Source organism: Cornus florida, unplaced genomic scaffold (assembly GCF_030987335.1).
Source record: "Cornus florida cultivar Cherokee Brave unplaced genomic scaffold, ASM3098733v1 CherokeeBrave_3.0.0_Hap2_Chr03, whole genome shotgun sequence".
Taxonomy (NCBI): Eukaryota; Viridiplantae; Streptophyta; class Magnoliopsida; order Cornales; family Cornaceae; genus Cornus; species Cornus florida.
In genome coordinates, this window is record NW_026775573.1 from 32,269,045 (window position 1) to 32,291,489 (window position 22,445).

Below are 22,445 nucleotides of genomic sequence, written 5' to 3' on the forward strand. Positions count from 1 at the left end.
TGTCGCTCTCAGCAAGGCCCAATTAACAAGATGATGGGATTATACATCTCTCTTGGCCGGCAGCCATGGAAGCTAAGGGGCTGCCACCCTTCTTTCTTCTTTTTCGGCCCCGAGCAATAAGGTCATTAAGGTGAGGAGGAAACTCTGGATTTCCTCCCTGATCCCCAGTTTGCTGAACTTCCTCCTGCTCCTCATAAAACTGACCTTCATCCTCCTGACGCTGCTTACGGGCCGCTTCCCTTCGTTACCGATTGTTCCGTCTGGTTCTTGCATTAGCCATTCCGTCAACACAGAAAGACAGACATCAGCACGACTAATTTTCACATTTTCAACCTATTTCAGATTATGTAATGGGATGTATTTGAGGTTTAGACCTGAGGACAGGAACGACGTCTGCGTTGAGACCGGATCGATGACGAGAATGGCCTGGCCAACCATTTCTCAGAAAATCAGTGATTCTCTGCCGATAGAGGTCCACTGCAACACTGAAGTATTGGCAATATTTTTTCCACTGAATTTCAAGATTTCAGGCAATATTAAGAAATTTGAGGTTTTAGCATGTCATTTTCAATTTGGGTTGTGCAAAGTGTGCACGAGCACACTTTTTATGACTCTTTTAATATATATGACGTGTGGCCAATGGCCAAACGGTCTTTTGAATGCATTTATGTCCATTGGTTGTAAGTTTTGCTTTTAAATAAGTCCTCTATACCCTTATATATATGGAAGAACAGTGGGGAAGAGAGAGCACTAGTTGCCACCACCCTCATCGACGCCACCCCCACTAGTTCATGACAGGATTATTGAGGAAGACCTTGTTGGTGATATGGATGATGGATCTGATAACGAAAATGTGGTCACTGCACACCTTCTTGTTCCAAATAATATGGTAGGATGTCTTCTAGGTAGAAAAGGAGATGTTATTCAGAGATTACGAAGTGAGACTGGTGCTAGCATTCGTGTTCTTCCTGAAGAACATCTTCCTACCTGTGCTATGAACACTGATGAATTGGTTCAGGTAATAATTCTCTTGTCCCTTCTGATGCATTATTTTCTTATTTTGTTGTATGCCTTTTACATCTAAATGAAAAGGTGGACCGCCCCATTCTTTAGGCTCAGTTTGGTAGGGTGGGGATCATATTTGTTAGGACTTATGTGACAATCATCGAGATCAATTATAAACTTATAATTGGTACATCCACATGATCAACAATAATAATGCATGGTATATTTTGGTGGCTTGTCTTGAAATATATATATATATATATATCAATACTCGTTGTAATCCTCATCAACATCAACATCATAATCACAATCATTAACTTCCGCGCCATAATCATAATCATTAACTTCCATATATTCATCATCCTGTCCCTGATCATCATTATTGGACGTGGCGCCAGATTTAGTTTCTTCCTCATCAGGTTGTTGCCCGGTGACACTTCTGTCATGATGAGAGTCGGGGTGGTTTCGTTTTGCATCTGGAGCCAGCTACAAAGATGTTTGGAGAATGAAATAGAGAATCCTATAATGTACTGCGCATGCAATTCTAATCAATCACACACTCTCAAATTGTGACACATGTTTCCCCTCATTAATTACTGTTTCCAAGGCTGGTAGCGCAAACACACACACATATATATTTTTTCTTTTGTCCTGCTGGTGTCGGGCACATGAACCATGCACCAGGCAATTACCAAAAAACTTCTCGGGAATGGTTTGAAGCGGATTGGAACTCCAACTTTCCAAACGCAATGTTATTATACTATTTTATCATCTTTTATCTTCTTCTCTTGCCTCTTTAGACAACCAAATTGTAGTTTTAAGGAGGGGTTTTTGTGCAATTGACCATAGTTGTGTGCGTTGGCCATGGTGTAGGAACACATAGTGAGTGGAAGATTTCTATTTCCTCCACTCACCCATTTTTCACCTTATGTCATTTTCATTTACAGTACGTGCTAGTAAGCTTCTTTCATTTACGTGCTACGTAAGCTTCTGTAAATTCACCTCAAACAATTTGCGCCACCATTGCCTCCACCATTGTTCAATAGGGGTCCCGAAACCTCTGAATTTCTGCAGCTTGCCTCTGAATTTCAGCAGCTTGTTGTCCATTAACCGTTTGCAGGTCCCCGATTTGGGTGAATTTATTTCTGTAGATGCTACTTAAGAATGAATGAAAAAGATGAACCAGAGCATGTAGATGTGATGTTGAGACAGTGCATTAGGCATAGAAACAAGAAGATATATGAGGAGGCATTCTTCTAATGTTTGATCAAGTAATCGGGTATGGAATTGAATCTAGAGAATTCAATCTAGCATCAACTTTCAATATTTTGTATGTTTGTGTCGAATTTAATTTTTTAGATACTGCAGAACATGATTTTTGTAGCTATGTTTTATAACAGGCTCAATTTAAGATAACAAATAAACATATAGCCTATTTCTGATTTCTTGCACTGGCTAACTGGTACTACAATGTGGAAACCAATATGATATTTTTGACATTATTAATAAGGTGGTACTTCCGATGCCAACAATAGGTGGGAAATAAGGGCCACCTTTAGGTCCCTTTGGTTGTTCTTGACTAAAAAAACATTTTTAATGCGGTCTTATTTTACTGAACTATGTGATGACCCGAGTAACCTTACCAATTAGAGTTGTAGAGGAGGTTTGTCTCATTTTATCTCTCTCACTCCCGGCAGTTTCTCTCCCCTCTTAGTTTCTTTTTTTTCTTTTTCTTTCAATTAAGCTTTCAAAGCTTAATTTCTTCCACACCATTTGGAATTTGATAGCACTTCCTTCGGCAAAGTTGGAGAGCTCGTTGAGGCCATCATTTTGATAGGAGCAACTCACCATTTGGCCAAGCTTTGCTTATTTAATACTTACTAAGAGAAGAAGCTCCTAAGAATCAACCAAAAACAGCTCCTACCAAGCTCAGATTTGGTCCAAAACTAAATTTTTCTTGTTGAAGGCCATTCTATCCACTCTAGGGTCATCTTTGAGACGGTACTTGTGATAATCGGATTTAGCACAAAGTAAATGAAGAAGTGTGTTTCCATCATTGTCTTTCTGATTTATGAGGCTGTTGGAGAAGGAATTTGCTAAGATATATCTGATTACCACCTTCTGCTCATGCTAATAGAGCAGTCAGGTAGGTTCTCAAATAAAGTCTCCCACCAAAAATTATTTGAATCAAGAAGTTGTATCATTGAGCTCAAGCTTATTATACACGGTGTTGAACATATGGCTCAATTTGAGGCTTGCATCACCCATGATGTCATCAAGATTCTTGGCCTCTAACAATGTGTGCCGAACAAGTCTTTTGAGTGGTCACCAAGTAGCCTTGGCCCCAAGAATGTGTGCCCAGTGCGATCGATCATGGATTGGTTCAATCAATCATAAAGGGTTCTTTTCAGAAAGCTCTTCCGAATGCCCAAGCTCTAAACACAGGAACATCCCAAAAGCTGTTTTGGGTAAAAGCCAAAAGCGACTATTCGAAAGCAGTCCCAAGCAGGCCCACCAAATCAACTTCCTAAGACTTTTATACAACATTCAGATTTCTTCCATTTGACCTTAGTGAGGACATTTGATTTCACTTTTTAAATTTCAAGTTGCTATTCCTTCTAAGATTTAATTTTTTTTGCTTCCTAGCAGAAAAAAGTGCAGGTATGGTCTAATGGCATTCATGTCACAGTAAAGTTAGATGCTGGGTTTGGACCTTCTCCTTCTACCCAGCTCGTCAAATTTATCAAGACAAACATGGGTAGTGTTTTCTTGTTTACATGTGTATGTGCTGTGCAACAATGCAATTGCATTGCACCCAAAATGATTTGTGTGAGTTCTCTTATAATTAAAAAGTCATTTAGAATAAATTATGCGCAGAATTAATAGTTTCAAGATTTTAGACAATCAAAATTTTTGAAAATTTAAATTGTGTTTGTCTGTTGAAATTTTGATCGAAAATAGTGATACAGGAGCTTATTGTTTATTGCTCCAGTTGGAATGGAAGTGTTACTGGTAGAGAGAAGATGTTTGAGACGTTAAAGTAGTTGAAATTAAGGTTCCCATTTGACCATGAATAGGTTTTTTTTTTGGTCTTTTCAAAGTGTTGAGTCTGTTGACTTATCATCTCACCCGGTAGGAGGAGGCCTGGTTGAATAGATCTGAGATTGGGATTTTTTTTTTATTCAGTAAAACATAAATTGAATGAATAGTAGTGTAGAGACTCATTAAAACACGGATATTGTTCAAATATGGGAGTATGGGACCAATGTATGTGGAGAATGTTTGTTGATTGATTTGTTGTGGGGGCAAAGTGATTGTTATTTGCTTATTATTTGTTTTGTTAATACATGCATGGTCGTAGGTCATTAAATCCTGCTCTTGTCCCTCCTAATTTGCATCTTGTATCGGTTGTTCGTAATCCTAGGGGAAGAGGTAGTTCTCATCACTCCATTTTACCAATGGAGGAATTGAATGACGACCATGTGGAGGACCTTGGTCACATAGACCAACAAGGCATCCTCCACTCTAATGTGCTGCGATACTCCTCGGATCCGAGACACGGGTTGATCAGGCCTAGGCCCAAACCCGAGGGAATATCAAACAATTAATATTTAACAAACACAGAATACAAATTGAAATAATAAGAAATAAATAATAAATGGCTGAAAAGAACTCTAATTGAAAAATCGTCAAAGTATAATCATTAAAATCTATTAATCTAAAACCTCCAATTATTTAACAACTCGGGAATCCATCTAGAGGACCCCTAATAAAAATCCCAACAATTTTATTCTTTAGATAAAAGAGAAATGATCCGTATGCAGTCACAAAAATTTGACTTCAACATCAATATTTGGCCACATATATGCTCTAAAAACAAAGATTTGTCCCAAGCCAATGTGAAACAAGTAATTGGTTACCATTTTAGCTTTCTAGTTATTACTATATTTTCTATTCATCATCAGGATAATATTGAATAGCTAAAATTTGTGCATATAAATTAATTCCAGAAAATTTTCAGAAAAACTCAGAAAATTCCAAAAACTTTATTTATTATTTTAGGCGTAAATAAACATATATAATTAAATTAAGATCCATTAAATTTTAATTCATCATGCTACAAGAGGGTAAGCAACCTATGAAAATGGCAAAAATATAAAATTTGATTAACCTAACCTCGCATACGAGATATAAATTATCAGAACAATTCATACATATATTCATATGTTTCAATCTAAAATTTTGTAAAGAATACACATGCTCTTCTAATCCGATTAATAATTTATTTTTAATTAACAAAACAGAAATATAATTTTGATACTCAAGGTGATAGGTTTATGAATTTTAAGAGGAGAAGTATAGAAGAACTCGCCTATTCTTTTCCAAATCCGGTCTCCTCTTACGTTCTTTGATCCGGCCTCCTCTTCGTTAGCCCTTCTTCTTCTCTCTCTAATTCTCTTATTTTTCTAACGTGGAAAAACTCCTAACCCTAAAGTCTTATGTGTCTATTTATACACATCCAAAAACCTAAATCCTTTTCCCATTAGGATTATCATATAAAATAAATAATATTTATCTTTTAAATAATATATATACATACATATATTTTAATATAAATATATATATATATTACCTTCCATATATAACCATTAGTTAAATAAATTATATATACCTATATATATCAATATATAATTATATTGACATATATACCCCTCCACATGATTTAATAATGAATTAATATACATATGTAATTATATAGGTATAATTATGCAAAGATAATTATTAAATATCCTCACAACCACGGGCCTTTACCAATTAACCCAACAAGGCTTCCTTCAAGCCCAATACCACATCCGTTGGTCCAACTTCCTTTAATCCCAATCCAAATAACTTAAATACCTAAAATAATAAAATTAAATTTAATAGCTACCAATAATTAACAATAAAGTTACACCAACATAAAATCACGCAAATCAAATAAACAATTCACTAACTAGCATTCCACAAATCAAACACCATATAAATTTAACAAATAAAATTACAAAATATAATTTAATTAAAACAATACAATTTACCTACGCACTTAATTAAATAAAACAAATCACAACTATCAAGCATCTAATTAAATAAAACAAATCATTTAAAAATAATAATAATAATAATATAATATAAATTAATTTAATAAATGAATCCTTTTTAAAATATCGGGGTATTACACATGAACTGATAAATTCAGAGATTTGATTTGATTTCTTTATAAATTGTTACATGTTTGAAATGATGTATTTTCGTATCTGAGGATTGATGGAACTTAAAAACATGCCTTAGAATCCTTAAATAATAAAGATTGGGTTCACAGTAGAATTCTGGGTTGAATCACGTAAACAGTGTTTGATTCGTTGATACAGTGCTTGAGCCTTGGAGGCAAAGCTCGAGCCACGGGTGAAAAGCTCGATCCTGAAAAGAAAAGTTTGTGCCAGAAAAGCTCGAGCCATAGGTGTAAAAGCTCGAGCCTGAAACAGGAAGCTCGAGTAATTAGGACAAAAGCTTGAGCCTTACCTGGGAAAGTTTCGTAAACAGCGTTACATTAATTTTTAATTGCTTTTGAGGGTTCTAAACATCAAATAAGGACTAAGTATGAGTTTAAATAAATTCTAAACGAACTTAAATATAACAATGCATGCTATTTGAATTCTTTGAGGGATGGATGGATTTAGTCTTTGTTTTGTTCTAAAAATTAAGATTAAATGTGTAGCATGAATTGTATTTGGAGAATGCTTACTTGACTGTATAGTAAAATATCAGCATGTTTAAGATTCAGTTTGTATAGGATATGTGATTTAGGAAGTTTAAATAAATTATAAGTCATTCCTATTTTGAGATAGCATGATATTATATTATTATGTTTAAGTCTGGATTATTTGATGTACTTCTTCAATTGTTACATCAACTATTGGATTGTGTGGATGTAGTGCACCAGTATGGGATGGTGACACTTATCAGTTAAGTCTTACCTATTTTATAAGAGAATGGATTAACTAAAATGTTAAGTCCAACTTATATTCGTGTCAGGTTAATTGAATAAGTTGGATGATACATAGTGAATTACTTTAAATTGGAAATGTATATATATAGACATATGCCATGATATGAGCTTGAGCCTCAGGATCAGTGGATAGGGTGTGTATATTGCTAGGGATGTATAGCTAGATATAGTGTGGTTGTGTGCCCTGGTAAGTCTAGGTATGCATGCCCACTATATGTGCGTTTTGCATGTTGCCTACTATTTAGTTGAGTTAACCATAAAGTCTAGTGAGGTTCCTTTAGTGTGTATATGTTTTTATAGAATATATAGTTATTGCATGGGTTAGCTATGGTTATATAGTTTCTCCGGTCTCTGTTTGGGTTGTCGTAGAAAGAACTTGTTCGTGGGCCTGACCCATTATTTTTTTTTTTCAGGTGTTCGTCAGTTTCAGACATAGAGCTTGTTCGTGTTGAGCAGAGACTGTCCACATCACTCTTCCAATTCTACGTAGGGTTCTCTTTATATTTTAGTTTTGGGATTATTTCTTTTCAGTTGTTTCAGTTGGGTTATCATAAGGGGTCCACTAGATGGATTCCCGAGTTGTAATGATATTAAAGGTTTTAGATATTTCATTTGGAGGATTAACTATTTCTTAATTTAATGATTTATTATTGGGTTAAGTGCATAAAACCCCCTCGCTATATAAAAAATGTGCAAGAAACACCCTCACTAAAAATTAAGTGCATATAAATCCTTGTATTATCAACCTTTTGAGCAAATTACTTCCTAATCATCAATTTTGACCAATTTTTTAATAAAAACCCTAAAACGCCCTTGCTAATGTAAGAAAATAAAAAAGGAAAGAAAATCTCTCTTTTCCTTTCTCTCTCTAAATTGTCTCTAAGCTCTCTTTCTCTCTCTAGTCTCTACAACATAGAAGATCACCATATATTTTCTTTGCGTCTATTTTGACTTCAGTAACAACTAATTAACTTTGGTATAAAAATCACTACTTTAATAAATAAATAAAACTATATATTATTGCTGAAAAATTACTATTTTGATAAAAAAAAAAAAAAAAAAAATTATACATAAAACTAACACCACAAAATATTTATTTGGTGAAGACATAGAGAGGACGAATAATAAACGTGTTTATTTTGTGAAACTTGAAATATAGAGATTATTGATATTATCTGAAGATGAGTATTTTCAATACGTTTGTTTTGGTCGATGATTATGGAGCCTGAAATGCACAAGTTCAATTGTCCCTCTTGGTTGTTCATCAGTGGCTGTGATTGGATGCTATCTTGATTGAACCAAAATATCATTTTGATTCTTCATAGGCTTATGGCAACATTTACATTCCAAAAATAAATAAAAAATTTAAATTATATGAACATTGTTATGTATATCCTTGCAACCACCTACTCTTAAGATTTTGCTTCTAAAACTAGAGTTTTTATAGGTTGATTGTATCTCTTTTAAAGATTTTGCTTCTCATACATATATATATATATATATATATATATATGACAAGATCAAATAAATATATGGAAGTTGCTGAAAAAGAAAAGATAGAGAAAAACAAATAAGGAAGTCGCTAGAAAGAGAATCCTACAGAAAGTGAAAACAAAGAGAGAAATAGAGGGGAGAGAGACCTTCCAAAAAAAGAAAAAATAAATTAGAGGAGAGAGGGGATACTTTTATTTTTTATTATTATATTATATTATATTTATTTATTTTATTATATGGGTATTTTAGACATTTCAATAACTAAATTAACCTAATGTCCTTATTTGCACAAATTGTAAAATGCAGGGGGGTTTTATGAACAACAGGAGGTGAATTGCACATTTTGTATATTATGAAGGGATTTTTTGCACTTAACCCTTTATTATTTAGTTTTATTTATACTATTTTATTTATTCTTAGTTGCTTCTTTTGTAATTAAATGCTTGTTTATATACTTAATTGTTTGGTATCCCTCGGATCTGTGCTCAGACTTGATCTCCGTGGTTCTAGAATCGAGGGGTATCACAGTGTGTGCATGTAATACATGTATATGTGTATATATGGGAATAACCATTATTGGTCCATAAGTTTTTATATTTTTTTTACCTTCTTTACTATTATTATTATTTTTTTACCTTCTTTACTTTCTTAACTATGCTTTTTTCCTTTCTATTTGTTTTTTCCGGAGGTCCTCTAAAATAAAATAATTTATTTCACACTAATAATTTTATTTTTGGCACTCGAAAGGGATATTTATTTAACAAAGTTTACTTTTTTCAGTTTTGTCAAAAGAGGTAACTTTTTTTCTTTTATGGGTCCCGTCAAAAGAAATAATTTATTCCATAAAAATAACTTTTTTTTTTTGGGTCTTATCATAAAAGATAATTTTTTCAATAGAGATAATTTTTTTTTTTAATCCTCTTCTTTTCATACTTTTTTTTGGATTTTGATAAAAGAGATAATTTCTTCAATAAATATATATTTTTGGGTGGGTTTTTTCATGTCAAAAGAGATAATTTTTTTAATGGTTATTTTTATTTTTATTTTTTTGGTCCAGTCAAAAGAAGCAATTTATTCAACATAATTATTTTTTTGGTGCTGTAAAAAAAAATATTCAAGTTTTTTTTTTTTTTTGGTCTTGTCAAAAGAGACCTAAAATATTAATGATCAGAGATAAAGAGAGAAAATTTAAAAGGGTAATTGTGTTATTTAAAAAGTAATAATTATTTACTTGTAAAGTTAGAATTAAAATTGTCATTTGATTTATGATTACAGTGCAATTGTTGAAAAATGAAGTGTGGATGTTGTCTCCCTATAATTATATATTTATATATGTATATAAAATATATACACACACAAAAAAAAAAAAAAAAAAACCAAAAAATTATGAAAAGTGGGTGAGATCTAAAATTTGAATGTATCATTAGATTTTTTTTCTGTCAAAGTGAAATTGAGAATAACCATAATTTAATCGAAGCAAAATAGATCAAAGTAGTAAACCAAAGTAGATAAAGATTTGATGAAGGAACTTTTTTTTGTTTTGGGAGGTTTGGTGAAGCAGCTTTCCACCTGTGTATACAACTAAAACGCAGGAGAATCTATATAAAAAAATGTGTAAGTTCTAGTAATGAATGAAAAGAGTATACAATGTATTTTAATTTTAAAAGTTCACCTTTTTTATTTATTTATTTATAAAGGACTCAATTGTGTTAAAAAAGTTGGTGGAGGTAATTTTGGCTTGTCTCTTGTCTCTTTCCATGGTGGGGCAAATGAAAAACACGGTTCCAACCTTTATTGACTTGTCTTTCCGCGTTTTGAACCTTTTGTCAACCCCTTCCTTCGTCTAAGTTGAGAATAATAATATTATCCGAAAAAAGTTGAGAATAATAATCTTTTTGAACCCTTCAAAAAAAAGGTTGAATGTAGTAATTATATATATTGATGTGCTTTTATCAGGTAATTCATCGATGACAATGGAAGATATGCCAGAGCCTCTCGTCAATCCTAATTTTGATGTGCTCTTATCAGGTAGTTCACCGGCCACAATGGAAGAGATGCGAGAGCCTCCTGTCAATCCTAATTTTGATGATGATGAAGAAGATCAAACATTAGATCCTAATGACTATTTTAATGATGATGACGAAGATCAAACATACGATCCTAATGATGATGAAGAAGAAGATGAAACATCCGATCATGATAATGATGATGAAGAAGATGAACGCAAGATCAAGAATTTCATGAAAGATTTGCCGAGTAGAGTGTCTTTCCGGCGCCCGAAGTCGGAATTCCAGCTGTGGGCACTTTGGAGTAAGCCGACTACTCTCTCTCCTTGCAGTAAGATGCTTTTCTCTGTGTTTTTGTCACCCTTAATTTCTCACCTTTTTGTCAATTATTAGCAAAAAAATGAAATATGTATATAGTTGGCAAGGAAATTTAACTCAATAGCAGCTTAGCTTAAGAATTTCAATAAAGATTTACCGAGTGAAGTGTCTTTCCGGCGCCCGTCGTCGAAAAGAGAGCTGTGGGTCTCTCTTTGAATGAGCTGCTTTTCTCTATCTCTCTGTCTTTTTGTCTCACTTAATTTCTCACCTTTTTTCTATTATTAACAGAGAATTGAAATATGTATATAGTTAGCATGGAGATTTAATTCAATAGCAGCTTAGCTTAAGAAATTCAATCTTTATCTCAGGTGTATAATAATAAAGTTGTTGGATTGAACGGTGTAGGTGGTGGTAGTATTACGGATTCGGCAACTCACACCCCCACCACAAATCAACCCATCATTACAGACATCATCAATTCTGCCCTTCTACACTTCCATCCAAGTTGTTATGATGATGTTGGACTTCTTATACAGTTTTGGGCACCCATCACAACAGAAACAGGATGTGTCCAGCTTGTTACTTCAGACCAACCTTTTGCTCTTTCTTATGATCTTGATGAAGGACTTCTTAATTATAGGAAGCAGTCTTTGCAATACAAATTTAATGTGGATGGGGATGGGGAAGAAGTAGAAGGCCTTGGAATCCCTGGCCGTGTTTTCCGCCAAAAATGGCACGAGTATCTACCAGATGTGCGACATTACTCTACCAAAGAGTACCCACAGCGTGATTTTGCTCTAGCTTGCCATATTTCGAAATCTTTTTGTTTTCCGTTGTTTCAAACCTCTTTCCAGGAATGCGTTGGAGTTCTTGAGTTTGCTACAACTACCAATTCCGTTTTATACTGGACGTGTAAATCGTTTATCCAGGTTTGGTGATCGGATATGAATGCCATCATATTTGGAGATGATAGATATGATTTTACCTTTTCATTAATTTGAACCTTACTAAAATTATTCACTTTTTCTTTCTCTTGCAGCTTGCGGGTCTGAAAACTTCTTCGTGTGATGGATATGATTGTATTAGTAAGGTAAGTTAGAGCTGTAATATCCAAATGTGAGATTTGGTACTTTTATATGTTTTCGCTACTCTCTTCTCTCATCCACAAATGTCTATACCAGGGTTTAGATACATGGGATGAAATCGAAGAAGGGTTGGAAGTGGTGTGCAAAACTCACGACTTACCTTTGGCTAAGACATGGATTCCGTGCGGGCATTTCAATGGCAATTTGGATAATAGCTATGATACGTTTGATGTAAGCTGTATGGGACCAGCCTTTCACTATGTATGTGACGCATCTTGTATTCTAGATGGTGAGCTGAATGATTTCTTTGATGACTGGAATGATTTTCAAAGGGGGCATGGAGTTGTTGGGAGTGCATATCAGTCACATAAACTATGTTTTTGCAGAGATATAACTCAATTCAGCATAACTGAATACCCCTCCCTGCCCCTTCCACGTGCTTTTGGCTTAACAGGTTGTTTCGCAATTTGTTTGCAAAGTACTTTTTCCGACAATTATGATTACATCATAATAGAGTTTTTTTTGAATCCTAAAAACACATATGGTGAAGACCCAACTACCTTCTTGTGCCCAATATTAGAAACAATGAAACAACATTTCCCAAACTTTAAGCTTGCTTCTGGAGTCCTACAAAATGGACAAGAGATGATGCAGCCACATTCATCAAATCAACAGATAATACTTGAACTTGATATTGACAACCAATGGAATCTTGTTGATGCGGAGCAAAATAATGTTCCTGTTACTCGTTCAGATGATGCACGCATGAATCAGGAACCTGTTTCGGATGAGGGTCGCATGAATCAGGAAGTTGCTACTTTTCAATGCCAAAGTACGACTTCTCCACTTGGGCTTGGAGTCTTACATGATGGACAAGAGACGTTGCAGCCGCAGTCATTAATTCAGCAACCAACAGATGAAGTTGAAGTTGATATCAACAGTGGAAGGAATGTTGATGCAGAGCAAAATAACACTCCTGGTTCTTCTTCAAATGGTGAACATCCAACATTCAGTCACGAGGAACTCAAAAAATATTTCGAAATGCCACGTAAAGTTGTTGCACAGAAGTTTAAAAGTAAGCTTACACAATAATTGAAATTGTTGCTTGTAATCTTGCTCTTATTATTTTCAATTTTTGAGATTTTGTTATTGAATTCTTATTTTTGCAGTGAGCGAATCTACATTTAAGCGTAGATTGAGAGATATTGGAATCAAGCGCTGGGAAAATGGTAGGGGGAAAAAAAAGTTTAAAAGCTCTACTTCTAGACAAAACCCTACATGTTCTGATGCTCACATGACTCAACTTATAAGACCACCACCAGAAGCAAAGACGATGACTATAAAGGCAACCTATGGAGATGATATGATAAAGTTTGACTTATCCTTTTCATCAAGAATAGTGGAGTTGAATCAGGAAGTGTCCGAGAGGTTGAAATTAAATGTTGGAACGTATAAGATCAAATATTTAGATGATGCTGACGATCAGATTTTAATAACCGGTGACAAAGACTTGCAGTATTGTATGACTGCTTTCAATTCATTGGGCATGAATACAATCAAAATGTTCATTGAGCCCATTACCAATATATCTCCTTCAACCTGACTACTAATGAATATATGTTCCTAACTATGTGTTGATACCAAGTAATTAAATTTTTATTCAGTATGTATTTATGTAATTTTTTTCTTTTCACCAAGGAATATATATCAGTAGTTTCTATTGTCCTAATTCCCACTTTGTTCTCTACTATTGTTGGCATACATTTCAGATTCTGATTTTTTTTTTTTGGAAGGTCATTTCAGATTCTAAATTAATTTTTTCATTTGATGAGATAATTAGTTGTTGCAGACATACTTCCATTGATTAAAGGTAGTAGACACAATGACCATGGAAGCTCAATTTGGCACAATGACCATCGACCTTCCTTTTGAAAGGTAAAGACGTACCACTAAACTATAACAGTCTTAGGTCACTCTTTAAATTTTTTAGAACAAACAACTTCTTAGTTGTTATGCAGCCAAAATTGAGCCACAAACCTCGGTTTTCTTAAAGATTATTTCAAAAGCCAGAGGTTTAAAAATGCAAGTCCTCAAGTTTTCATAGAAGCTAGTAAAAGCATTGGTTCTTAAATTCTAAATATCATAAAATCATAAAAGGTTTTCCTAAAAAAAATAAAAAAAAATTAGGTCCAATTCTCTGAAGAAATAATATTTGAAGATGTTTTAAAATCCACAAACCTTGGATCACATAAAATTGCTTAATATGTTGTCTTTTTTTGGGTACTCTGTTTTGTTTCATCACTCACCAATTTTGTAATTCTTTCATACCCAACCCATTCAAAACCCGCTCAAAGCCACCCCTAGTCCTGCCCCATCAACCCCTTCAAGCCCCACAATGACAATGACAACAACCAAGCTTAAAATGCAGATGACCTTCATTGAAGCCTTGATTTGTCTATCCCAATAGACAAATAAGGTGGCTGTGATTCTCGTGTTAGAAACAATTCATGATTTACCACTAAAAATACCCACATTAATACCATAACTTTATTCATGCCTCCTAAAAATCGTCTTCATCCTTTAGTCAACAGAAAATGTCCCGATATTTTTTTTTCACAAGAGAACATACAAACAAGACACGGTAAGCGCTTTTGTGATATTATTATACACGAATTTCAAACTTGACAGAAGAAAATGACAATGGTAAGCAGAAACCGCCTTATTAGTAAGGTTGCTGAGCAGGCATAAGCTGCACTAGGAGGCATTAAATAAGGGACATACACAAAAGAATGTCATTAACTATAAAAGCAAACTTAATACAACAAGGTACTTTTAAGATGAGATAAAGAAGTTGGACAGGTAAAATAGAAAAGCATACTCACGGTGCGATTTATTGCTCCGGGGAGACCCTCATAGAAAGCTGGCCATCCACATCCAGAGTTAAATTTAGTAGTGGACCTGTAGAGAGGAGTACTGCATCCTGCACAGTTGTAGACTCCATCACCAAAGAACTTGTCATACTCTCCCGTGCCTGGGCACTTGTACATACAGCAAATTATATATAACCAGGTAAGAAACGACGAGGTTTGGCTGTTTCAGCAAGAGTTATTTAGAACAAAAAAAGGGTCTGATGAATCTCATTTTAATCTCCGAGGCATCAAACAAAGATGCAACAAACATTTAACTCTTACAATGGCCAATTCAACCCAACCACCATAAGATTCCACATTGTTCATTTCTTTTCCTTACTTCCTCGGGGATGAAACAGCGCTTCATATTATGCTGTAACAATATGAGATAACAACTACAGTTGTAAAAAAAAAAATGTTCTAGTAATAATAGAAGAATTTATGTGGATGATTGAGATTGCAGTCCTGTCACATCCAGCAGTGGAGTTCTTTTTCTAGACATGGAGAGAAAAAGTTAAGTGGGGTACTTTATCTCTTCCATCCCAGTCGGGACGGTGCTCTGCGTTCTATCTAGGTTCCACTCTTACATACGCCCACCTCACATAGAAGTAGGACCTCTTCAATAGAAGAACCAGTGTGAGTGGGAAGGAATTGCATCATTCATTCATCGGATAGTTGGTACATTCATTCCAGAGGATACATTTTATCCAACTTCCTTTTTCAGTTTTTTGGCTCTCTTCTCACATCTCTGAAGACAAATAATTAACTAAATTTCAAAATTTCATCCTTTACATCAAAGAGGGCAATGGAAGGAAGGAAGCAGAGAGAGAGAGAGACAAAGAATGGTCTTACCTATTTAGTCTACCATGAACTTATATTTTAGGGTCTAACTCAGTTATTACTTGGAGAAATTTTTTACCCTATAGTTGCTTCGACGACAGTTTGGCAAGGGAGGTATGATGTTGTCTTCCCATATACATCGTTGCCTGCATATGTCGTGGCACTGTTTTATGCTTATCAGTATATTCAAGCTGTATAACTTCAATGGAAGCTATAAAGTCACCGAAATATATCAGCACATCAACGCATTTGACGCTTCGTTCTTCTTTAACTTTTATTTAAAAATAAATGGTCTAGACTCTGGACTCTCGTTCCTGAACTGATAATCTCTACTCACATCGTCAGAAAATCCAGTAGGAGCTCTTAAATTGGATTTCACATACAACCTCCACTTTTTCCTTCCTCCTCTAGCAGCTTGGTAGCCAAATTCTTCCCTATATGTAACATATCACGTCAGGCATTATGTACTTCACTCATAGAACAAAGGAAGACATCAAATTTCTTAATCCAATATGAACTCAATATAGGTATGACCAGAGGTGGCTTTTCAGCAACTTATCATGTGATTTCTAGCAATACTGGAGATATCTTGACGGTATATCAGATCCTATTGATTTATTGCATAATTCCTACAATTTTTCACAAGACTGTCGGTGACATCCTGAAAACCTCTTTAAAAAACATATGTTCAACTCAAACCACATCCACTTTCAGAATGCATGGATAAAAAGGGTAAAGAAGGTGGGGGGTGGAAGACTCAAAACCCTAGTCTATAAAGAATGACAAAGAGCATCCACCTATATCACACGGGCTCTATACATGTGGGTATGTGCCTAAGCATCAGATTTTCAAATGCCAAAAACCCAAGGACAGGGGAGAACAATTAAATATTCCTATTCTTTTAATATTCATCTTTCTGAGTAAAATGATATATTAATGTAACATATAATTTTCAAAAGAAACATAATACCTAATATTGTTTTATGACCAATTACATAATGAACTTGAATTACCTGACATGTAAAATATATATAACCCATTTTCTATATTCAGTGTCATCGATCTAAACACAGAAACCTCATGCATTTAAAAGAGGTCAGGCAATATAGTCAATCTCTTGAGCCAGTAACTAAACTATGTTGGACTTCATCATCATCATCCTTGCCTTAATCAAACATATGAATTGGGTCGCCCATATGAATTCTCTCTTTCCAAATTTTCTATTACATGCCAATTCACCTACTATATTTATCTTTTTCAGAACATTTTTAATAACCTCATCCCATGTTATTTTTGGCCTCCCTCTCTGTCTCTTACCCTCTATTACAACTATTTTTCTCGTTTGACCGGCGCGTCACTAGGTCTCCGATGTATATGACCAAATCATCTAAGTCTACTTTCTCGATTTTTCCCACCAATGGGAGCTACACCTAATTTTCCTCTCACACTTTTAGTGATCCTATCTCTTCGAGTCACTCGACTCATCCATCTTAACATTCTCATTTCAACTACATAACGGCGTTGTTCTTGTTTCTTTTTTAGGTCCCAACATTTCGCTCCATACAACATAGTTGGTCTAATAACGATCGTATAGAATTTTCTTTTTAGCTTATGTGTCGTTCTTTTATCACATAAAATCCCACTAGCATGTCTCCATTTTGTCCTACCCACCCCAATTCTACTAGTTTCATCACTATCTCTACATCCATTTGTATTATCAATTCTAGATACCAAAAGTGGTAGTTTTGAGTAATCCTTTTGTTTTGAAGTGCTATCATTATATTATTAATATTCCAATTTTTATTAAATTTGCATTCCTTAACTATGAATATGGGCATCTTATCTTCTGAAGGAATTCTTCTATGGCTTGAATGATTTTCAAAGGGGGCATCGAGTTGTTGGGAGTGCATATCAGTCACATAAACTATGTTTCTGTAGAGATCTAACTCAATTCAGTATAACTGAATACCCCTCCCTGCCCTTTGCACGCTTTTTTGGGTTAACAGGCTGTTTCACGATTTGCTTGCAAAGTACTTGTGCCAAAAATTATCATTACGTACTAGAGTTTTTTCTGAATCATAAAAACACATATGGTGAAGACCTAAGTACCTTCTTGTGCTCGATATTAGAAACAATGAAGCAACATTTCCCAAGCTTTAAGCTTGCTTCTGGAGAAGAACTCGGGAAGGAGTTATCGATTGAATTTATTAATCCTCGCCTGAATCAAGAGCTTGCTTCCTTTCAATGCCAAACTAGATCATCTCCATCTAGGCCCGGAGTCTTACAAAATGGATAAGAGATGATGCAGCCACATTCATCAAATCAACAGCTAATACTTGAAGTTGATGATATCAACAATGGATGGGATGTTGTTAATGCGGAGCAAAATAACATTCCCGTTTCTTGTTAAGATGAGGGTTGCATGAATCAGGAACTTGCTACTTTTCAATGCCAGAGTACAAGATCTCCACTTGGGCTTGGAGTCTTACATCATAGACAAGAGACGTTGCTGCCGCATTCATCAATTCAGCAACCAACAGATGAAGTTGAAGTTGATATCAACAGTGGAAGGAATGTTGATGCAGAGCAAAAAATCACTCCTGGTTCTTCTTCAAATGGTGAACATCCACCATTCACTTGTGAGGAACTCAAAAAAAAATTCGGAATGAAACTTATTGATGTTGCACAGATTTTTGGAAGTAATCTTACACACTAATTGAAATTGTTGCTTGTAATCTTGCTCTTATTATTTTCAACTTTTGAGATTTTGTTATTGAATTCTTATTTGTGTAGAGACTGAATCTACATTTAAGCATAGATTGAGAGATATTGGAATCGAGTGCTGGCCAAATGGTAGGGGAAAAAAAAAATTTAAAGGCTCTACCTCAAGGCAAAACCCTCCATGTTCTGATTTGCCTGCTAAGAAACACGTGGCTACTGATGCTCGCACGACTCCAGTTGTAACACCACCACCAGAAGTAAGGACTGTAACAATAATGGCAAGATATGGTGATGATAGGCTCAAATTTAAACTATCTTCTTCATCAGGAATGGTGGAACTGGAAAAGGAAGTGACCAAGAGGTTGAAATTCAAGGCTGGAACTTATAAGATCACATATAATGATGGCAAGTATAAGATTTTAATAGCCTGCGACGATGACTTGAAAGAATGCATGAGTGCTATCAATTCAGTGGGCACAATTGCAATGTTAATTGAGCAAATTACCCAAATATCACCTTCAACCTGACTAATTATGTATGTTCGTACCTATTTGTTTATATCAATCTAGTTCCTAAAGACAGCACTAATACAAGTTCTCAACTTTCTCTTCAATATGTATCTATGTCATGTTTATCTTTTCGGCAAGAAATATCAGCACTTTCTATTTCCCGGCTCCCAATTTGTTCTCTAAAATTGCTCTGTCTTCTATTTGTTCAGTCTAAAAAACAGTTGTATTTCGAAGAGAAGTGATGTCGGACAGAATTCTGAACAATTTGGCAAGCAGTTTGACAAGTCCATTTTCGACAAACCGATAGTATGTTTTGGGTGGAAACAGAAAAACCCACTAGGGCCATGCTGGTTTTTGGCTGAAAACTTTCGTTTAGGGCTCCGAAATCGTTGTGATTAACACTTCATGATTTACTAATAAAAATAATAATGCGTGATAACATTATATTAAGTTGATTTACTACTATTTAAGTTGATTTTAAATATATTAAGTTTGTACCATGCACGCACGTAATGTAATAATTGGATCAACTTTTATTTTCTGAAAAACAGAAGCTTTTGGGTTCTGAACATACCTCTCAAAATTCCCTCTAGCACTTGGATGAAAAAAGCCGCAGCTAAGGTCCATTGCTAGGCCTTTTATCAAACATCATATAGGCAATGAAGAGTCCACCATGTTCTAGTATGATGCTTGAATGCCATTGAGTCCTATTTCATGCAGAATTAACAATCTCTCCATCCATACCATCTCTGAAGCTCAATTTGCCAAAGTCAGTGCGCTCGTCAGAGATGGAAATTGGGTCCTTCCTTCAGCTCTGTTGAGGCAAATCCTTAAGCTAAGGTCCATTGACACTCCTGCTCAGCTAGACCTCAACCGTGAAGATCAAACCAGTTTAGTTCACTCATTCTCTGGCTAGCTCTGCAGATTATCAACCAAAACTCTTTATTGCAACTTCAATGCCCTAATTTTGCACGAAGGTCATCTCCAACAGCTTTCTGATATGGTACCTTCCCAAAAAAAACAAAAAGCTTTCTGATATATTGGGCTGAGCCCCTCTTGGCTTATGGCATTTCTTTTGGTTGGGCTTGCCCACGTTTTCTGTATTTCTCGAGACTGCCTTTTTACTACCGTGCAGTTCTCTATAAAAAATAATAATAATAAATAAAATCCTCATTTTTTAAAAAATATTACAAATAGTGTCATTACAATTTGGCATAACCTAAAATCTTGCTTCTTTTAATTTCTAAATCCAAAAATCACTAAATGCCTAAAGTCTTTCGGTTTTGGTTTTTGTTTTTTTTTTTTTTTTTTTTTTTTTTTAATAATATCATTTTTTGAAACACAATAAATCATGAAAAATATCAAATGATAAAAGATAGTAGTAAATAAGCAATTTATAAAAATTTTTGTTTTACATTTTAAAAGTGGGCCTCTCCAAATTTCAAACAAACGTTAGATTTAACACCACCAAAAAAAAAAAAACCACAATAAGAGTGCGAGCGACTTTTACTAGCAAAGCTCTTAATTATATCTTAAAATTTTGAATATATATAAACATATATGTATAAACATATCTTAATTATATCTTTTTCTTTAATTGTTACACTTAGCATATTATTGTTTCTTTAGTTCTCAATCAACATCAGTTGTTGTGGAAACAAAAATCTATTCCAACCCTCTTTTGTGCAGGTGAAAGTTTTGACAGAAAATACAATAGGGGTGTTTAGCTGTTTATGTAACTTAATTCCTATCGAAATTCTCGTCACACCTATGTTTGTACCATATGCTAATTGACCCCTTGTAGAAATTTACTATAGTTTTTAACTTTGCTCATTCAACGAAGCAAGATGGTCATTCTCAAAACCGGAAGTTTGCTCATGGAATCTTTTATCAATTGACAAAGTGATTATGACATAACTTCAATGTTTTTGACATTTATTAGATTCGGGAACGGAAAATATTCAATTTTGGAGCAAATAAAGACCTGAATGATGAAAAAACTAAGTGTACTTAAATTAAAAGAGAATAAAAAATTAATTAAATGTGAAATAATTAAACTGTCTCTCTTATCTTTTTTTATAATACCCTTGTATATATAATATAAAGGCATTATCAAAGACATAAGGATATTTTCAGAATTTCATATCTTATCAGTGACTTCAAACATTTATTTACTCATTTTTTCAAGCTTAACGGATATAAACAACATAAACCCTTATTTGCATAAACCCTTATTTACTCAATTTTTTAAAAGTTAATGAACTTATATAAACAACATAAGTCCTTGATCATTTTTTTTAAAATTTAATAGACTTATATACACAAAATAAAGAGTTATTTGCCCAAAATGTAAACATCAGGGTGATTTATTTATTTATTTATTTTTTTTTTTCACTTTTACCCCCATTTATTATTACATGACTGCATATATGATAGCCATAGCTTTTGTTGGAATCACTTTGATACCAATTTTTTTTATGGCTGTGATTCTCATGTTAGAAACACTTCATGATTTACCAATAAAAATACCCACATTAAAACCACAACATTAATCATAGAGATTACTAGATCTAAGTAGGGTATCTCTTTATCACAAAGAAAGAGCACTTATTTTTAATTAATTATGATAGTTGGTTACCTTATATATTCAACTTTTTAAAGGTATTTTTAATAACCTCTATCCCATGATACAGAAAATTTAGGGTCGGAAGCGTATAATTCCTCGGTCGTTTCTAGTCCGGATTCTGACTTAGATTTTCTTTTGTCTTTTCGTGATGTAGTCGTGGTAGTGATAAAGGTGTCGGTGTCATCTACCATTTTTGGAAGACAAAGATGGATGCATTGCTCTCATATAAGCCATACCTCCTAAAAACCATATTCCTCTTCTCGTCAACATAAATGGTCCCATTATTTTTTTTTTTTTTTTACAAAAGAACGTACAAACAATGGTAAGCAGAAACGCCCTTATAGTCTATATGAGATTTCTTCCATTTGATAGTATTTATATATTCGACATATATGGAATTTAATTTTGAACTGGACGTGAAGGTGGTGGTATTACGGATTCGGGTAACTCACACTCCCACCACCAATCAATGGATCATTATCGATTGAATTTATTCAACCCCGCGTGAATCAGGAGCCTGCTTCTTTTCAATGCCAAAGCTTTAACTTTTGAGTTTCTTCTTCTAGAACTGATAGATTATTCTTTTGCACTTGGAAACTATGTAAGTTTTTGTTGGGGCACGAATACAATCAAAATGTTGATTGAGCTGAAATAAAGCTAGTAAAATTCCAATAAGTAGACCATAGTTCTTAATTACTATAGGGATATTACAAACTGAGAAGAGAGGAACTGAGTGACTATAAAGTTCCCACTCTTGCTTTGCCGTTCATGTATTCATATAAATACACACACACACACACACACACATAGATCGCTTTTGAAATGTGATATGGCTGCTTGCATATATATTTTCCCCTGGCAGTTAAACTCAGAAATCACACACTCA

General features: G+C 34.3%; 1 protein-coding gene and 1 long non-coding RNA gene across 4 annotated transcripts; one reads left to right on the forward strand and one right to left on the reverse strand.

The window, feature by feature from the left end:
* The first annotated feature begins 10,396 nt into the window (after positions 1 to 10,396).
* Positions 10,397 to 13,683, forward strand: LOC132300169 (protein NLP7-like). Of its 2 annotated transcripts, none has more exons than XM_059797149.1 (5): positions 10,397 to 10,882; positions 11,275 to 11,798; positions 11,909 to 11,959; positions 12,051 to 13,029; positions 13,124 to 13,683. In XM_059797149.1, the coding sequence occupies exons 1-5, from the start codon at positions 10,513 to 10,515 to the stop codon at positions 13,555 to 13,557; spliced, it is 2,358 nt and encodes a 785-aa protein (XP_059653132.1). In that variant the 5' UTR covers positions 10,397 to 10,512; the 3' UTR covers positions 13,558 to 13,683. The 2 variants fall into 2 exon arrangements, with proteins under 2 accessions (XP_059653132.1, XP_059653133.1); XM_059797150.1 differs by having other exon boundaries at positions 10,397 to 10,855.
* On the reverse strand, positions 12,802 to 20,525 carry LOC132300170 (uncharacterized). 2 transcript variants are annotated; one of them, XR_009480298.1, is made up of 3 exons: positions 19,508 to 20,025; positions 14,837 to 14,992; positions 12,802 to 12,939 (listed from the first exon to the last, which is right to left on the reverse strand). It is a non-coding gene; the product is annotated as an uncharacterized LOC132300170 (long non-coding RNA). The 2 variants fall into 2 exon arrangements; XR_009480297.1 differs by lacking the exon at positions 12,802 to 12,939 and having other exon boundaries at positions 14,581 to 14,992; positions 19,508 to 20,525.
* Positions 20,526 to 22,445: the final 1,920 nt, after the last annotated feature.

Coding starts and splice junctions, on each gene's coding strand:
- LOC132300169 (XM_059797149.1), top strand. CDS start 10,513: ATGACAATGGAAGATATGCCAGAGCCTCTCGTCAATCCTAATTTTGAT. Junction 11,799..11,908: donor CGTGTAAATCGTTTATCCAG/GTTTGGTGATCG, acceptor TTTCTCTTGCAG/CTTGCGGGTCTGAAAACTTC. Junction 13,030..13,123: donor TGTTGCACAGAAGTTTAAAA/GTAAGCTTACAC, acceptor TTATTTTTGCAG/TGAGCGAATCTACATTTAAG.